Source organism: Miscanthus floridulus, unplaced genomic scaffold (genome assembly GCF_019320115.1).
Source record: "Miscanthus floridulus cultivar M001 unplaced genomic scaffold, ASM1932011v1 os_1411_1_2, whole genome shotgun sequence".
Taxonomy (NCBI): Eukaryota; Viridiplantae; Streptophyta; class Magnoliopsida; order Poales; family Poaceae; genus Miscanthus; species Miscanthus floridulus.
The window spans coordinates 12,456-29,440 of NW_027097704.1; the positions used below are offsets into that span (position 1 = coordinate 12,456).

The 16,985-nt window shown below is 42.9% G+C and overlaps 2 protein-coding genes across 2 annotated transcripts; both read right to left on the reverse strand.

Annotated features, from left to right (window-relative positions):
• Positions 1-4,831: 4,831 nt before the first annotated feature.
• LOC136534015 (uncharacterized) lies at positions 4,832-5,404 on the reverse strand. The gene has a single exon (XM_066526515.1). The coding sequence runs from the start codon at positions 5,402-5,404 to the stop codon at positions 4,832-4,834; it is 573 nt and encodes a 190-aa protein (XP_066382612.1).
• A 4,117-nt stretch (positions 5,405-9,521) lies between these two features.
• Positions 9,522-15,945, reverse strand: LOC136534016 (serine carboxypeptidase-like 26). The gene is made up of 10 exons (XM_066526516.1): positions 15,657-15,945; positions 13,019-13,126; positions 12,239-12,334; positions 12,057-12,149; positions 11,207-11,295; positions 10,838-11,113; positions 10,601-10,746; positions 10,416-10,511; positions 9,977-10,082; positions 9,522-9,859 (listed from the first exon to the last, which is right to left on the reverse strand). Exons 1-10 carry the CDS (start codon positions 15,943-15,945, stop codon positions 9,710-9,712), a joined length of 1,449 nt encoding a protein of 482 aa, XP_066382613.1. The 3' UTR covers positions 9,522-9,709.
• Positions 15,946-16,985: the final 1,040 nt, after the last annotated feature.

Consider the following 16,985-nt stretch of genomic DNA (forward strand, 5'->3'; position numbering starts at 1 on the left):
CATTTGCTTGATTTGAAATCCAAGAAAGAATTTCAGCTCACCCATCATGGACATCTCAAATCTCTTAGTCATAATCCTACTAAACTCATCACAATACACATGGTTAGTACTACCAAATATTATGTCATTGACATATATTTGGCATACAAATATATCATTTCCAACTTTATGTGTAAAGAGTGTAGGGTCGGCTTTGCCTATTTCAAAGCCTTGTTTGAGCAAGAATTCCTTAAGGCATTCATACCATGCTCTTGGTGCTTGTTTAAGCTCATAGAGCATCTTTTGGAGTTTATAGACATGGTTGGGGAAATTAGGATCTTCAAACCCCGGTGGCTGCTCCACATACACCAACTCTTGTATTGGGCCAGTTGAGGAATGCACTCTTGACATCCATTTGGTACAGCTTGAAGTCATGATGGGTGGCAAAGGCTAGAAGCATTTGGATTGCTTCAAGTCTTGCCACCGATGCATATGTTTCTTCAAAGTCCAAGCCCTCTACTTGAGTGAAGCCTTGGGCCACCAATCTTGCCTTGTTCCTTGTCACCACAGCCATTTTCATCTTGCTTGTTGCAGAAGACCCATTTAGTACCAATGACATTTGTATTGGGCCTTTCAACCAATTTCCACACTTGATTTCTCTCAAAGTTATTGAGCTCTTCTTGCATGGCCATGACCCAATCCGGATCTCCAAGTGCTTGTTCTACCTTGAGAGGTTCCAAAGAGGAAACAAATAAGTAATATTGACAAAAATTTGCTAAATGTGAACGAGTTGTTACCCCCTTTCGAATGCTCCCAAGAATGTTGTCAATGGGGTGATCTCGTTGTATAGTTTGATGTAGCCTTGGATGCTCAACACCTCCTTATTCCTCTTCTAGACCTTCAACCTCTTCTTGTTCAAAGATAGGCTACAGGTTGAGTCCTTGAGGTGGTAGGAGTAGGAGTTGAAGAAACTGCTGCTGAGGTAGATGGGGCGGCACTGTTGCCCTCATAAGCGGCACTACCGCCCGGCTGATGTCCAGCAGGTGAGTGCTGCCCTCGTCGATGGAGTATGTCAGCAAAAATTTGTGTAGCAACAGCCGTGGGGATCCTCATCATCAGTGGCTTGATCTTCTTGTGGCCTAATGTCGCCTATAGCCATTTGCTTGATTGCCTCACATGGTGGATCCTCCTTCCCTGCAACACTTGAATCAACTTGCTCCACTTGAGAGCCATTAGATTCATCAAATGTCACATCTACCTGTGACTTCAACTCTACCCATGGTTTTGTTGAAGACACGATAGGCATGCTCATTTGATCTATAACCAAGAAGAATGCCTTCATCAACTTTAGGTGCGAATTTAGAGGTTTTGGGTCTTTTGTTAAGTATAAAACACTTGCACCCAAACACTCTAAAGTATGACACCTTTGGTTTGTTACTGGTTAGAAGCTCATATGAAGTCTTCTTGAATTTCTTATGTAAGTAGAGGCGGTTGATTGCATGGCAAGCGGTGTTGACAGCATCACTCCAAACGAGATCTGACATCTTGTACTCATCTAGCATTGTTCTTGCCATATCAAGAAGTGTACGGTTCTTCCTCTCTACTATACCATTTTGTTGAGGGGTATAAGGAGTTGAAAACTCATGCTTGATGCCCTCATCATCAAGAAATTCTTCAACTAGAGTGTTCTTAAATTCGGTCCTATTGTCACTTCTTATCTTCTTGATAGGAAGACCGAACTCCCTTTATGCCCTTCTCACAAATATCTTGACTTTCTCTTGCGCCTAGGACTTATCATAAACAAAGAACACACAAGTGAAATGGGAATAATCATCAACAATAACTAGACCATATTTGTTACCCCCTGATGCTTATGTAGGCGACCGGTCCAAAGAGATCCATGTGAATCAACTCCAACGGTTGTATGGTAGTCATGATGCTCTTTGGTGGGTGAGGTACACCTACTTGCTTTCCAGCTTGGCAAGCGCTACAAATCCTGTCTTTCTCAAATTGAATATTGGTTAGTCTAAGGATGTGGTTGTCTTTTAGGATTTTGGCCAAGTTCCTCATCCCAACATGAGCTAGTCGGCGATGCCATAGCCAACCCATGCTAGATTTTACCACTAAATAGGTCTCAAGCTTAGCTTTCCCTTTGCTGAAATCAACTAGGTAAAGCTTGTTCTTGAGGCGACCCATAAAGACAATAGAGGAATCCTTCCTCTTAGAGACTTCTACACCTTTATCCGTGAAGAGACAATTGTAACCCATCTCACACAATTGAGAGACGGACAACTAGATTGTACTTCAAGGAATCAACATGTAAGACATTTGTAATTGAATGATCAAGTAGTAATAGCTACTTTACCAAGTCCAATCACACCCCCTTTTGAATTTTCACCAAATATGATATTCTCATCTGAATTTGTAGTTGGGGGGGTATGATGACAACATACTCCTTTCTTCAGTCATATGATTTGTACAGCCGCTGTCAAGCACCCAACTTGACCCACCGGAGGAGTATGCCTGCAACACAAGTTTAGTTCCTAGTCTTAGGTCCCCAAATATTCTTGGGGCCTTGTATGTTAGTCACAAGAACTTTAGGAACCCAAATAAAAGTATTATGATAAACATTTCAACCATTTCCAACAAACTTGGCAAACACCTCCCCCTTGCTGTTGTGCTGCAAAACAAAGTTAGAATCCAAACATTGAGGAGGTGTTTTTGTCTTTGGTTGATAAGCATATCTATTTTGAGTGACCCAGATAGATTTCTTTGGTTTCTGAACAACCTGCTCTGGAAGTGACACCTTCTTCTTGGGCTTGACATGAGCAGAGGAGTAGGAGGTGGTCTTCCTTTTTCTGTGGGGGGGGGGGGGCGGCACTATCGCCCTTTACAGCGGCACTGCCGGCCATAGGCCACGATGCTACTCTGTGCTGGCCTTGTGCCACCTTCTGTGCAGACCTATCTGTACCTTCCTGTCCTTTGCTCACGAACTGAACGCACTCATATCCATTTATTACATTTCTTCCATTGGTTTTACCTCCATGAGTGTGCCCAAGCCCATCTTTGATGCGTGGATTCCTTCCATCTTTTTATTGTGGCCTCTTTGGTTTTTCACCTTTGCCACCAGCAGGTTTCTTATCTTCCATGCCCCTTTTTCCTAACATAGCATTGAGCCTAGCAATCTCCTTTTTCATGACCTCTAAGTTTGTAAGGTTAGTGGAATAAACATTTAAGTCAAGATTATAGCATTTTCCACATCCTTGGCTAGTGGAGGGAATATAAATGTCATTTGTGTTGGAGAGAAGTGGGGTGCTCTCGCATAGAAGGTTATATTGCGTCTCAAGTTTGTTGTGCTTTTCAACTAAGACACAATACTTGTCATTGAGTGCAATATTTATCTTCTTTGTGAGAGCATGTTCTCTTTGTTCTTCGGCTAAGGCCTTGTTCAAAGAGTCCACCTCACTTCTCTCTAACTCAAGAGCTTCCTTGCAGCCAATATACATCTTTTCGGTTTCCTCAAGATAATCATCTCTATCGGCTAGCTCGGCTTTGACACTTTCTAGTTCCTCCATTAGATTCATGATGAAGAGCTTGGTTTTAGAATCTAACTTTTTAGTCAATTTAGCATATTTCTCAACATCACTAGTATCATCATCACTAGAATCACTAAGTTCACTACTAGAGATGTCACTAGGAGGTGGAGGAGATTTAGCTCTTTGCTTTACCTTCTCACCTTTTGCCATAAGACAAACGTGAGTGGAGCGGTGGTCATCATCATCAGACATGTTGTTGAAGAGCCTTGATGTAGAGGATGACTTTTGAATGGCCATAGTTGAAATCTTCACATCCTCTTCACTTGACTCTTTAGTTGAGTCCCACTCATGCCCAATGTGTGCCTCTCCCATTTGCTTATATCTCTTTTTGTGTTCATGCTTGCCTTTATTGTTGTCCCTCTTGTATTTGTTTTCTTTGTTGTCATAGGGACACTTAGCAATAAAGTGCTCTGTGCTGCCACAATTGTAGCAAGTCCTCTTCTTCTTGTTGGGGAACCTTCTTTGCACTATTTTATACCCATTCTTTTTCAACCCCTTGTGATAGCTCTTCATGAACAAGGCCATGTCATCAATCTTCATATAATCAGCTCCATCATCTTCATCTTCACTTGAGGATGAACTTGGATCATCATTTTGTGGAGTTGACTTGATTTCCTTGGGTTGACTTGTTAATGCTTGCTTGCTGCCCTTTGCCTTGTTGGAGGTGCCTTGATTGCTTGATTTATTTGTCTTGAGAGCTACTTCCTTGATTTTCATGCCTTCTAGCTTGGCTTGCAACTCACCAAGTCTTCTCCTCTCATTTGCCTCTTCTCTTTGCATGTCAAATGTCAACAATCTTCCAAGCACATCATTAGGTGTGAAGTGCTCAAACTTCTTATCTCTAATCAAGGTAACTACGGTCTCATTTCTTGGTGAGTAAGCTTCCAACATAACCTTCACCACTTTGTGATCATCAAGCTCATCACATCCATAGCCTCTAATTTTGCCCACCGTGGTCATCAATCTATCAAACATCTCTTGTAGCCCCTCTCCATCAACAATCACGAACCTATTTAGCTTAGGCCATCAACAAATCAATCTTTGCTTTCCTCACTTTATCTACACCTTCATGTGCTAGATGCAAAGTGTCCCAAATCTATTTTGCAACATTGACATTCATCACGGTTGTACTCATTTCCATCCAAGGCACTAAGAAGAATACCTATGGCTTGGCCATTGAGATGGACAGCAGCTAGCTCTTCATTTGTTGGCGCTTTAGGATCTTCCGATGGCTGCAATCCATTCATCACAATCTCTCAAAGACCAGGGTGAAGACCTACAAGATAGGCACTCATCAAGTGCTTCCACTTGGCAAAGTTTGTCCCATCAAAATGAGGCAACTTTCCCGTGGGTACATTGACAAAGGACCTTTTATTATGGTTAGACAAATAAGAATAATTAAAGGATACGGCAGCATATTTGTTCTTGTTATTGTTGCTGCCCTTGTCCTTGCTATCCTTCTTTTTGTCCTTGCTCTTCACCTCCTTGCCATCTTTTGAAGCATGGTATGACACATCTTCATCTCCATCACCCGAGCTACTAGAGAGCTCACTAGATGATGCATCATACTCATTCTTCTCTTGCTCTTGAGCTCTTGCTGTTCTTCTCTTAGCTATTGCCTCTCTTGTGATTCTTCTAGCTTCTTTTCTCTTTTTCTTGTCTTTGAGCCGCTGCTCTTCTTTCTTCTTTTCTCTAGCTTCTCTTGTTGCAATCTTTGCCGCTTTTCTTTCTTTTCTTGCCTTTCTGCTTTCGGCATTGGTGGTCTTGGGTTCTTTGATGGTGGCATCACTTGCTGTGGACATGGATAGCTTGCTGCTGTTGCCTGACATCCTCAACGTGCACACCACTTGCGTCCGCAACTGCGAACGTTCTTCGAACCTTCTCCTTCTTCCATACTTCACGCGGTGAAGCGTATACGAAGCAACCTCGCTCTGATACCACTTGTAGGATCTACAGGAAGATAAAGAAGGCCTGGAGGGGGGTGAATAGGCCTATAAAAAATTCAACTAAAAACTCTGTTAGAACAGAGGGCGGCACTGCCGGTCTTACAGGGCGGCACTACTGCTTTACGAAAAATAATCTAACACAGTTAAGATTTAACAGATATAAACCTAACCCTACTAGTTGCTTAATCCTATAATATAAAGCCAAGATCTAGTTCGAAGACTGGATACCACAGAAACTTCACACAACAATGAATCGAACAACTAAACCCTAGCAACAGCTAGCAATAAGATGAACTACAAGTATAGTAAAGATGAAGCATTCGAGACACAAGATTTATCCTGTGGTTCAGCTCACCACTAAGGTTTACCTAAGCCCACATTGTTGAGGAAGCCACAAAAAGGCTTGAGCTTGCCACTAAGGCTTGCCTTACCCTCGTTCTCAAATCAAAAGAGTGAACTCTTGAAGTGAGGGGTGATTTCTTAGCTTTTGAATGAGGTTACAAACCTCCCAAGGCTGCCACACAAGTTGGCAAGCACAAGGGCGACGCCTAGCCGGCTAGGAGCAAGCTCCAAGAGTAACAAACCCTAGAACCACCGGCCAAACATGAACCAAATGCTCTTAGACTTTGAAATCAGTGGATTTTCTCTCCAATCGAGTTTTGCTGCCTTTTCTCTCAAGCTTTGATGGTTGTAATCAAGGATTAGCTTAAGGAATGGAGGAGCAACAATGGAGGAGAGATGTGAGTTTTGGTTTTGTCTATTTTCGAGCTGAATGACTCAGTGGAGAAGATGTCTATTGTGGGCCAGGCCTGAAGAGTATAAATACCCCCCGAGCCCAACGGTCAGTTAAGGGCGGCACTGTCGCTCTTAACCGGGCGGCACTGCCTGCCCTAGCCAAAACAGGTAATAGAAAATCAAATTTGGCTGGCTGTTTTGACTAGGTGGGAGGATGTAGATCTGTGAATTTGAGCATCTGATTCAATAGTTGACCAATTGTCCTAAAATCCCTCTTAATAGTACGGCTTTCCCGAAACTCAAATTCAACACATAAAAGAATTTAAACCTCCTTTGAGCTAGGTCTGGCCACCTTTTGTAATTAGGACACCTACAACCTGTATATCATCCTCAATCTTGGATGCCCTGCTTGTCATCTCGATAAATCTTATTTGTCCTCTAATTTGGTGGTCATCAATACCAAAACCCACAATAGGGCTTGATTGCACTTACAACGTCCCTGTGATATGGAGCTTCCACAAGAGACTTTTCCTTATACTTTCGCTACACTTATGTGAAGACTGTCTTCTTATTCGTGATGTAATAAACACTTGTGATGATACTATTTATAATTTGTTAGCTTATGTGTGTGACTAATCTCTGGGCGCACATAAAATTTTGCATCCCATTTTATCCTTAAAATCGGGTGTGACAGTGTGTTACTATCTCTATTACAAAAGAGTTATGCAACCTAGGTTCCAATCCTATCAACTAACCTAACAAGCTAAACTATAATAGTAAGGCACATAAACTAAGTACACAATATAAATACGGAAACTTAATTGAGATAGGGATGCAAACTCCCGTCGACAACTCCAATATTTTTACCAAAATATTGAGAAGCTCACACTCCCCCTAGTCCTTGTTAAAGCCCTTCGCAAGGGCCAACTAAGGTTTTGCTAAGTGTGTTACTATCTCTATTACAAAAGAGTTATGCAACCTATGTTCTAATTCTATCAACTAACCTAGCAAGCTAAACTATAATAGTAAAGCACATAAACTAAGTACACAATATAAATGCGGAAACTTAATTGAGATAGGGATGCAAACTCCCGTTGACAACTCTGATATTTTTACTGAAATATCAAGAAGCTCACGCTTCCCCTAGTCCTTGTTAAAGTCCCTCGCAAGGGTCAAGCTCCCAGTTGACTAACTCCGTGGATAGCCCACGGGCCTTCCCTACATGCAAGTGGGTCTTTGAGATGGCCACACCCAGATTACTCACCGCTATCTTCACTACCGAGCTTCTAGTCGAAACACCGCAGGCCTCGTTCCCTCCAGTATACCGGTGGTGCCACACTACAACAGTTGGTGTGGTCTCGCAAGACTATAAGCCCCTTCAAGTACGATAATGGTGCGCGCAAGCACCGAGTGGTGAGAGGTGTGCAAACCTCATTAAACACTAAGCCTAAACCTAGAGCAAACGTATAAACGGTGGTCTAAGTAACCTAAGTACTTCGCAAAGCACCTATATTAATCACCGAGTAATTCCTTAAGCACTATTGATGGCAAAAGCACTAGGGTGGAGCCTCGACTCCCTTGATATGTTCCTCAACTCATGCATACCTCAAATGATCGGTTGGGGGTATATATAGCTTCAACATCCAAAACTAGCCTTTGCATTGCCAAAGCCTGCAGCTTCCTGCACACGCACTGTAGTGGTCCGGTGGTGGCACTGGAGGGTTCCAGGGCTGCCTGGTAAAACAACCATTGGATTTTGATCATTGCCGATCGTTGGAGGATGATCTCTCTGGTTCTTCTTCTGGTGAGGTCACCGGACAATTCCGGTGCGTTGATTTTGCCGCTATGCCGTGCTGCAAACTCTTTGGACCAAGGTCTGGTGGGCACTCCGGCGCCCATTACCGGAGAGTTCCGGTGAATTCTGCCAGCCTTGGTCACCGCTCAGGATGGCACCTTAAGCTCCAGTGCCTCGCAGTCCTGTGCACCGGAGATATCCGGTGCTGCTATTGCAACTGTCTCCCAAACCTTGCACGCTAGCTCTCCGGTGCCACTCCGTGGCTGACACCTTACATATCCAGTGCATGCAGTGAGCATGCATTCGGCTCTGTTTCTTCGTGTCCTCGTGTCCGAGCTTCTTCTATCTCGTGGCTTGGACTTGTAGCATCACTTGTAGGTCTTCTATAGTTGCTCCAACGTCTTGCTTTAGGTGTGTCTATGTTGCCTAAGTTCAAGTCCACTCTGCATTCATTTAAAATTTTCCTTATATACTACTCCCTCCGTTCCAAATTATAAGTCGCTTTGACTTTTTTATTTCATCCATTTTGCTACGCATCTAAACATATTATTATATCTAGATACATAGCAAAATGAATGTAGCTAAAAAGTCAAAGCAACTTATAATTTGGAACGGATGGAGTAGCTAGCAAACATCACTAGTCCAGATGGTCATGTTGTTCATGAAACACCAAAATCAACTACTCGCCCATGCCGTGTGGCATCTTCCTCACTGGCCTATATATATAAAATGATATGTGCGATCTCAAAGTGTCGGATACCAGCTTCGCTACGTTCGGGCCAACCCTCTCCTCCTTGTCGACCACCCTCGCCAAGGTCCTCCCACCCGATTCTCAAGTGCCCCTCGCCACATGCACACGCTCTCTACTGTCATCGTCAAGACCCACATCCTGATCACCATGAAACTGAAGATGGCCAACTTGTGCGCGCAATTCGTCCGCTCCATGTGCATGAAGTTCGTGATTCCCGACCACATCGACAGTACATCGGCTTGTCCAACCGAGATCATCTAGCTACATACAAACATGTGTGTGCGCGGCTAGCTATACGGTAGTAGTGTTGCCGACGACATCCTCAATTTCACCATGGAACTATATCGAGATGAACCTTTTCCAGGACAACAAGGAACCTTGCGCCATCTTCTAGCACCACGAGTTCCACTGGCTCTTGTGCAAGGAGATTTCTCTGTCAACGTACTGCCAGTGCATGAAGGTCCAGTCTTTGCATCCGTGACTCTCCGGTTTCGACAGGTATTAGAGATATGTAAATGTATTGTGCACATATCTTGTAACACAAGTTGTTTGGGCCTATATACGGAAGCCACCCAAACCCAAGGGGTATGTGGTGTTTTTAATGTCTCCTCACAAAGGATCCATATTCCACGGTCCTGATTAAAAGTTACAAAAGCATAAACCAAACCTAATAATGTTTTTATCTTATATAAGGCATGAAGGTCTGAGAAGCTGTTAATCAACATCAGCAGGATGTTCACTAACAACTAACACACTGGACTCTCAAAGTTTTAGTAGCTTCGAGATCTCTTAAAGCTACAAGCATGTAGCCTTTCTGATTCAGCAATTTCAGCCCGCAAATATACCAATGATCCTATACTCTGCATGACCTGTTATGTCGGTCGCAGCATAAATTATTCTGCAGCCATCAGTTGTTTTCCGTTGGCAGTTTTCTGTCTGAAAGGAAGGAACTGATTAAGACAAGCGCCTCTGCAGGCTTGTCTTGAGGCACATCGTGGCCGCCTCCTCTGACAGTCAACAGTGTCAATCCTTCATACTCAACAAACCTTCCAGCAACCTGCATTGTGTTCAACATCAAACGAACATTGCACATAAGCTGAATTTTCATTTTTCATTTTGTAAACACTTTATAGTGGATTAAGGAAATTGTATGGCATGCTGTATGGTAGCGAACCTGATTGTTCAGGTACCATGGTTGCCACTGTGACTTGACAGGAAGGCCAAGCGCTTCTACCCAGTACCGTGACCCAATAACTGGAACTCTGCCATCCATATCTCCACTGTAACAGAAGAAAGAAAAAAAATATAAGTGCTAAATAACAGGTAACCATAATTAGTTGAAAGAAATGGATCAGCATCAGAAATCAAGCGAAACATAAGAACAGGTCCTGAAAGCATTTCTTGCAGTTAAGGAATTCAGTAAGTCAACTGAAGGTATTTAAGGGCAGACCGAGTTATTACAAGAAACTAAATTTGCTTAAAACATAATAGGAACATTGTAAATATAGAAGCAATGGAAATCATATAGATCTACTCCTCTTTCCAATTTCTTGTGTAACTGTTGATCCGTTGCTTTGATTCAGAAGTAAACAAGTAAACTGCAGGAGCCGAACCTGTAGACCCAAACTCTTATTCCAGTCTTGACAAGCTTTGAGTAAATAGGACGAACAGTAAATATGGTGTCATAATAGTTGTCAAAAACTGAGTCGCTGCAACAATGTTATGAAAATAAGTTATGTCTGGTATCCAATTACTACTAGGGATGGATAACAAGGAAGCTCATGCGCATATATACCACCTGCAGATACTCCATCTTCTATCCTTGATCCATCCACTGACATTCGCGTGAAGTGATTTCTGTACATAAATTCTGTTAAAGTAATCTTCAATGTGGGTTGAGTAACATGGATCATACCCTGAGAACATCCTCAATCTTTTGAACTTCTGATGGAAAAAACATATCCAGTTATCTTCATTTTCATTCTATTGTAATATTTCTACAGTACAAGCAGAAGTTACTGAAATGTGCAATTACCTTGGCTGTCTTTTCTACGGTATTTTTAGAACTGGATGAAAGTGCTGACTCATCAGTATTGCACTTGGGTGCGTATACGTTGTAGATATCAATCTTATCATATTGAGTGTATACAAGGCTCATTGCATGAGCGCATTCCCCAGTAAGGAAGATAGTCCTGAAGGTGCAAACGCTTTTTACGTGCTTGTAAAGTTGATCTGATATCACCGAGTGGCTCCACGCAAACTCAAGTAGCCCTTTGTAGTCATAGTAAGCATCAGTCTCTGCATTGCCAACCTATTAAAGATAGATCCATATACTCCTCGAGTTACAAATTAATTCCGGATTCTGAAATTCAAAAACTAAAATAAGATGGTTTTTGGTACTTACAATAAATCCTTTCAGATTGATACGCTGATTTGCTTCAAGATGCTTGTTGCGCTCATACACCATCTCAGCAAGCTGCGGAACGTAATGACCTGTCGCATTAGACTTCATCAGAATCCGAACAAATTAAAGATTGTGTCACATGTGTTTTAAACATTGACTGGTTGTCTCTTGCCGCATATATAGATCCTCATGTGTTTGTTGTGTCAGACTGAGGCCAGTAGGATAACAACCATACTTAAATTTTGATACCTTTCCACTCTAAATTTTGTTGGATCAGCCATTTTTCTACTCTAACTCTCAATATCAGTGTTCCTTTTTTTTTTAGAAAGGAGCCTAGCTAGCTCAACTGGTTGGGTTGGGACTTGAATTTGAGTGCTGACTTTTTTCTTACAAATCATCCACTTTCTCTTAGGTAGGTTAGGTCTCATTTTCGTTTATGTTTTTTTTTTTTGCAATAACAACCAAAAGGACCTGTTCAATCTACAAAGCCTTGACGCATTTTTTAACAGAACAATTCCCGTCGAGTTGCTTCAGGACCTAACAAAAGGCAGCAGTAGTGGCGTGGTATCCTTGTGACGTCATGGACCAAAGACTATACAGAATAGGAACGCGTGTAACCTTTTTTGACTAGAGAATAGTGTAAAGTGGAAACATAGGAACGAATTATTCCTGTTCTTCGTTCAAAAAAAATTATTCCTGTTCTTCGTTCAAAAAAAAATTATTCCTGTTCTGCGTGCTAACTTTACTAATCATTAAAGAAAGACGAAAGGCAGTGCCCTTTCATTGTGGGCTTATTCAACCTTGCAATGTGTTTGTTGTGAGAAAGGGAGCTGTCTGCCCACTGAATTACCTGCATAGCTCTCTCCTGAGATGTAGAAGTCATGGCTCTTGTACTGAGGAAACCTTCTGAACCAATTCACTAAGAAGGAGTAGGAGTCCTCGGCTGGATTGTTCATAAATTTTCGGTTATTAGGAACCAATTCAATCTTGACTTTCAGTTCAGTAGAAGAATCATGAGAGGAAGTTCAGTACCAACAAAGCCATCGTCTATGTTGTCTTGGTCAGAGGTGGTATTTGAGTATGAGAAGCCAACTCCAACAGGAGACTCCAAGAACAACAAATTTGCCTCTGATCAAATTTAGACCATGGAAAACAAAATTGAGTTAAAGGAAATTTTTGAAACTATACTGAGCATCACCTTATTTTTACATCAAACATAAATCAAAGGACAAAAGTGAACATCAACATGTTCCATGTACGCTAGATTTCTTGAGGGGCTTCGGGCATAAAAAAACTGATGAGTTATGATCTACTGATACATGGTAACATGGACAAATTCTTTTTTTTTCTTTCTGAAAACAGAACAGTTTTGGCCTCTACAACCGCACACAGCCAAGTTTTACAAAATTATTTAGATAAACCGCTGATCAAATAAATAGAGAAACATGAACCTTAGGAAAATCATAAAATCAGATACATCGAAAGAGGAAAGATATAGAACCTAAATAGGTGAAGTTTTGGTTCTCAAAAAGTAAAATCATCAAACTTTGTTTTTTGTTTTGAGGCAACAACGGAGGGTGGACAGCACCCACTGAGCTTGATTAAGACCCGCAGAGAGGCCTAATTTTAAAAATGAGTAACGAAAAAAAACGTGACAGCGCACAGGATTGCGAGAGAGGGGGCCTAGGTTACATCATCAACTAGACAAGTGGAGAGGGATCGACATGCCACGTGTCGCGGCGAGCCCAGAACCTGGCAGCGTTACCAAACTGTGACTAGTAGAAATTCAGAGCAGGAAAGAGAGCAGCAAACCTCTGGTCCATGCAAATTTGTTGAACTCCAAGCCGGTCCCGTTGCCATTGACCAAGAGAGGCCCCAGTTCTGAAGCTGCTCCATAACCTACAGACGAGCAACCAGGGCCTGATAGAGGATGCAAATTGAGTTCGCTGTCAGTGTAAGGTAGGAAAAGATCAAATTAGAGAAAATAAATTATATATAGGCAAATTCATTTTATCGTCGACCGTACATAGTAGACAATAGTTAATGGTTGTTCGTGCCTGCCAGTACCGTGCAGGAATGAAGTAATTAATCAAAGAAGAATCGCTCAATGCTAGGTACTCCTCTCCGCATAAGAAAGAATACAGTTCTAGCAAAAATTTTACTAGTTATGGATAAAAAATATTAATATTTGTAAACTAAATGTACTTTTGATAATAAATTGTTTTGGAGCCATAAATGTTTATCATTCACTAAAAACAACCACTTTAACTGGCATAGTTGTATTTTTTTAACAAAGGGAGTAAGTGCTTAACATCACTTTTCACTACCGGAAACAACAGATTTGTCGAGTGCATTCTATCGGGCACTCGGCAAACAAGCTCTTTGCCGAGTGCCGCAAAAAATACACTCGGCAAAATAATGGCACTCGGCAAATAAACTCTTTGCCGAGTGCTGAAAAAAAAACACTCGGCAAACTAGGAAAAAACACTCGACAAAACAGAGACACTCGGCAATAAACCGCCACGTGGACATCCGTCAGTTAGTGTGCCGGCCGTTAGGAGTTTGCCGAGTGTTTTTTGGTACTTGACAAATAAATAAGTTTTTTTTTCTCTTCTGACCTTGAAACTTTTTCTACTCTCCACATACAACATGTGGTACAATATGTTAAGATTTGGTATATTTCTACTCTCCACATACAACATGTGGTACTCCATGTTAAGATCTGTTTGCTATATTTAATTAATTTATTGCATTTCAAGGAATTTTTGGTATAAGTCAAATTTGAACAGCAAGTGATTCAAATAATAGAATAAAATGAGTAGAAAAATGATATTCATGTTATTGAGTCCAGTGTGAGGCCTTACCCGGCAAATGAAAAGAAATTTCGAACATCTTATTCAAGAAACACGACCACGAACGTGTGGCCGAATGGTCTTTAAATTCTTAAAAAAAAAGCAAACAAAGTCTGAAAATCATGAGATTTGTCAAGATCTCATTATGTCATACATGGAGGCTGTGGTAAAAAAATTGAGAAGGTTTTGCACAATTTTTCACGTACGATGCTTACAAACCGAAGCATCTCCGAAGAAGAATCGTAGTGTTGAGAAGGATTCGGTAAGATTTGAAGTCAAAGTGACGGTCGAATTGGGGTTTGACTTCAAAACTTTTTGTATAGGCAATAGAGAACATAGATTGTTACATGTGAAATTTTGGTAAATTTTTTGATCCGTTTTGATAATTTTAATTTATTAAGTGCAATTATAGAATTTTAATTGATATAAATTAAATTTGAGCTGTAACTGCATAAAATAATGGAATAGTATTCTTAGAAAAATCAAATATGTATTGTTGAGTGAATTTGACAAGGTATTTTCAAAGTACATCGGAACAAATTTAGAAAACATACGTTATGGAAAAGAAGGAGAAGGAAAATAGAAAAAAAAATAGGTTTGCCGAGTGCCCCTTATCTGGCACTCAGCAAATCTGCGGTTTGCCGAGTGTCAGACCTGGGACACTCGGCAAACCCCCTAACCACATTAGCGATCCGTGTCTCCAAAATGGAGCTCTCCCATTGGCCCAAACTCCTCGCCCTAGATCCGTCCCCTCTTATCCCTTCCCTCTCCCCCCTCTCTCTCCTTATCCATTCCGGCGGCCGTGGCGGGTGGGCGCGCGCGGGTCGGCCGGGGCATGCGAGCGACGGCGCGGGGCGGCGCGGCACTCCGGCGACCGTGGCGGGCGGTGGGCGGCGCGGCACTCCGGCGGCCAGGGCGGGCGAGGCGGCGCGGCACTCCGGCGGCCGTGGCGGTGCGGGGCGGCGCGGGTCGGCCGGGGCACGCAGGCGACAAGCGGGGCGGGGCGGCACTTCGGCGGCCGTGGCGGGCGGGGCAGCGCGGGCGGCGTGGCACTCCGGCGGCCGTGGTGGGCGGGGCGGCGCGGGTCGGCCGAGGCACGCGGGCGCCGGGCTTTTTTTATTTTCATAAAAATATCTGTCGAGTGTTAGGGCCTGGACACTCGGCAAAGACAGGCATATTTGCTGACTGTCAAAGCCGGGGCACTCGGCAAACAAGGTCATGTTTACCGAGTACCGAGGCCGTTAGACACTCGGCAAACACGCCGTGACCGTCTCCGGGCCGTCACGTTACTTTTTTTTTGCCGAGTGTTAGTTTCAGCACTCGACAACGTCTTTGCCGAGTGCCCCATAAAAAATACTCGGCAAATAAACTTTTGTTGTCACTGTGTACGCCGAGTGCCGTTTGCCGAGTGTAACACTCGGCAAAGCCCTTGCCGAGTGTTTTTTAGGTTTCGCCGTGTACCGTGGACACACGGCAAACTTGGGCATTCCGGTAGTGTTTTGAGCACTCGTGAAGTATATAAGAAATGACCATGAATAAATAAATAGGAGTATTTTTTGTATGAATAAATGAAGCAAGCAAGTGGTCGAGTCGAGTACCTCCATTGAGCCAGAGCAGGAGAGGCTTGTGCGCCGGCGACGTCTGAGCCTCAAAGAACCAGTAGAAGAGCGCCCTCCCGTTGTGCTCGTTCACGGTGACGTACCCGGCGAACTGCGACACCGGAGGGCTCCTCGGCTGCCCGGGGAGAAACGCCACCCGGTCGCCCTCTTGCTCGTCTCTAGTGGCGACTGCGAGCGCCGCCGGCAGCACTGACACTGAGAGAGCAACTAGGATGATGGTGAAGAGAGGACGCTGCAGGCGTAGGATCACTCGAGAGGAGGCGGCCATGGAGTTACGCTTTGGACGTCAGGGGGGTTGGTGCAGAGCTCTGCGTGTGGACAGCGTGCACACTACTACTACTACAACATCCACACACAAACAAGCACCGTGGGAAGGTTTGCGCCATTTATAGCAATGTGCCCTTCGGGTTGGTTTGTCATTAGGGTGCTTTTCATTTTCAAATAATGCTTGTTAGCGAATTTTTTTGGTCTTTGTGTGCTCTCAAAAGGAGTTGACTGTTTGACTGGTCAGCTGTTTGCTTTATATTACTCCGTACTTCAGTTGTGCTCCGTGACGGTGTGTTGTGAGCCACACGTGTCGATTGCTTGTTATGTTGCACCCTCTCTTGAGCTTGGAGCATGATTATCAGAAGTTCTTTTGTAAAACACTGGAAAGGATATCATGTATATCTACGCATGAAGCACCTGTTTTTCGGTGCCGTTTTACTCGAGCTGTCTCGTCTGTTATTCAGGCGGCTTCTAGCTTGTCTCAACCGCATAGTGTATCAAGCGTGTCTGGGTCTTGGCTCTGCGGTCTTAATAAAGAATTTAAATCATTAGTTTTGTTAGGAGTAACAGCTATATGTTGATCGCTTTGGTTATGCAGAAACGACCTGGTTTTTGAAAAGAAACGTACTTCTTTTCCTCTATAGATTATCTACTCGATTATATATTGGCTTTTCGTACATGGGTTGTCCTACTTAAGCCAAATTCACAAGATTTGGTTGTAGTGGCATCTCAATAATTGGCGCGGGTGGCGAAGGAGTTTTTTACCTGGACACATGTGTGGCAGTCTAGCCTTCGGATTGAGTGTTATTAGTGTGTCTATTTTTTAAAGATTTTTTGTAATGTGGTGTGTATCTTGTTTGTTATACAGAGGCCGAAAGCGTTTCAAGGTCTTTGTATCATCTCGATATAATGATCTTGAAATTAATAAAGCTTTCCTTATCGAAAAAATCCATGCTCAACCTATAAATGAACACTGTACCCTATCTATATGAAGGTCTTCAACAAACTAGACCATCAGCCCTTGTGAGACGAACAGGGTCA

What these genes read in the sequence shown, in the direction of transcription:
- LOC136534015 (XM_066526515.1), bottom strand. Translation starts at nt 5,404, where the DNA reads ATGTCAGGCAACAGCAGCAAGCTATCCATGTCCACAGCAAGTGATGCC.
- LOC136534016 (XM_066526516.1), bottom strand. Translation starts at nt 15,945, where the DNA reads ATGGCCGCCTCCTCTCGAGTGATCCTACGCCTGCAGCGTCCTCTCTTC. An exon ending in CCGTAGAAAAGACAGCCAAG is followed by an intron (nt 10,747 to 10,837) that starts GTAATTGCACAT and finishes TTTTTCCATCAG; the next exon opens with AAGTTCAAAAGATTGAGGAT. An exon ending in CATGGTACCTGAACAATCAG is followed by an intron (nt 9,860 to 9,976) that starts GTTCGCTACCAT and finishes AACACAATGCAG; the next exon opens with GTTGCTGGAAGGTTTGTTGA.